This window comes from Nicotiana attenuata, unplaced genomic scaffold (genome assembly GCF_001879085.1).
Source record: "Nicotiana attenuata strain UT unplaced genomic scaffold, NIATTr2, whole genome shotgun sequence".
NCBI classification, from domain to species: domain Eukaryota; kingdom Viridiplantae; phylum Streptophyta; class Magnoliopsida; order Solanales; family Solanaceae; genus Nicotiana; species Nicotiana attenuata.
In genome coordinates, this window is record NW_017672160.1 from 200893 (window position 1) to 202685 (window position 1793).

Sequence of the window (1793 nt, forward strand, 5' to 3'; positions counted from 1 at the left end):
ATAGATTTGCAATGTGATATCTAGGCTATTATAATGCAAATCAAGTGTGTGTGATGTACTTATGTGAAATTATCCCTAATTAAAAAGGAATGGAAGGATATTCCATGTTTCGAAAGAAATTAGGTAACTAAAAGGTGAGAAGATATAACAAATATTATTTTATATGCCTCTAAAAGTTTATACAAATAGCATGCTCAAAGACCAGCCAAAATGCAAGTGCAATTTGAATAAGAAAGCAAACAACAAATAAAAGAAATAACTAGGAATATTTGATGGAAGTAATACTAGGAATGCAAGTAATAACACCCCTTACGGATCCGTAAGCCTAAGGGCCGACAAATCGGGCTCAGACTCAACAACACGTGAGCCCGATACTAAGCCCGTAGGCGAGCTCATATCAGTGTTAAAGTTAAACAAGACTTTAACCTTGTCCATCAAATCTGAGCTCTGGGATATCAACTCAGTTGACCCGAGCTCAACAACACCATTAGCTGAAGGAATACAAAACATAGTCTGAAGCCCGTATCGTTGGGCCTGTCGGGCCCGTTCGCAGTTAGAAGCAGATAATCTCTCTGTTCCAGTAACCCAAATCGGGCTTGAATTATGCATTGCCAGGCCCGGAAGCCCGCTACCGTTAACAAAGGACTCGGACATTGAAATCAGAAAAAACCATTCAGTATCTGTTACTACTTCATCCACAACGTCATTTTCACCACCATTTTGTGTGCCGGAAATTAAAGAATTCACCTCCCGGAGAACTTTCTTCCGGTGTTCTTGCTCCGCGATAAAATACCGCGAAAACGACGTCGTTTTACACTCATTCTTGTCTTCTTCCCCGTTATAATACCCATTACCCCACCTCAACACCAAGGGGCTCGCAAAATCCACGACGTCCGATTGCCAGAATATGCCATACGTCCACGCTTCGCGAGCCCCATCGATTAATGTCTGGAGTCGTTGTTGCAGCGACTCGACGCTGAAAAACGCCATCGACTTTAATGGGTCTCCGGTAGTCCCCGTCACCGACACCAACGCCGGAGAAACTGAAGTCCGGGGAGTTGGTGTAGTACTGCTCCATATATTATTATTCATCGTTGGTAATCTATAGTCTGTCATTTCATAAAACAAAAGAAGAAGAAAAACTCCTAAATCAATTTAGGTCTGTTTGTTTAACAAAGTGGAAAAAATGGTAGATGTAGAGAGAGATAACGGGGAGGAAAGTTTGATAGTATAGAATTTAGAGTGAGTTTTTAGGTATATATATTCATAAAACCAACAAAAAAACACAAAAAATTGTGATANAATGCATGTATTTATCCCATTGTATATAGTAGTGTTTATCTGCAAAATAGTATATGGAGAAAAATAATGTAAATCCATTATCAAACTACAGCCGAAGATACATATGTGATGTTTTCCCATGAGAAATTTTTTTTTTAAGTCACGAAAAGGATCCACTTCGTCGAAAAATACGGTGCATATCAGAGGCGGATTCAAAATTTGAACTTTATAGGTTCGGTTGAACTCATAGCTTTTATTCTAGATACGCCCCTGGTGCATATAGGTTAAGTACTTTTATACGTGTATATATATATATATATATATATATATATATATATATATATATATATATATATTAAATCTTGAACCTATCTTGTATATAAAGATGCTATTTTACATAAACCCTCGAACAGATTGCAGCTTGACTCTAATTTGATTTTTCAATGCGCCAGGATTCAACCGGAGAACCGGAGTCAGGATTTGAAATTGCAGCTAATGAGTTCTGAACTTTT

General features: G+C 37.9%; 1 protein-coding gene across 1 annotated transcript; it reads right to left on the reverse strand.

Moving 5' to 3' along the window:
- Window positions 1-247: 247 nt before the first annotated feature.
- Window positions 248-1266, reverse strand: LOC109212122 (transcription factor MYC2-like). The gene has a single exon (XM_019375733.1). It carries the CDS (start codon window positions 1114-1116, stop codon window positions 310-312), a length of 807 nt encoding a protein of 268 aa, XP_019231278.1. The 5' UTR covers window positions 1117-1266; the 3' UTR covers window positions 248-309.
- Window positions 1267-1793: the final 527 nt, after the last annotated feature.

Excerpts from the sequence above, each read along its gene's own strand:
- LOC109212122 (XM_019375733.1), bottom strand. The coding sequence starts at position 1,116 with ATGACAGACTATAGATTACCAACGATGAATAATAATATATGGAGCAGT.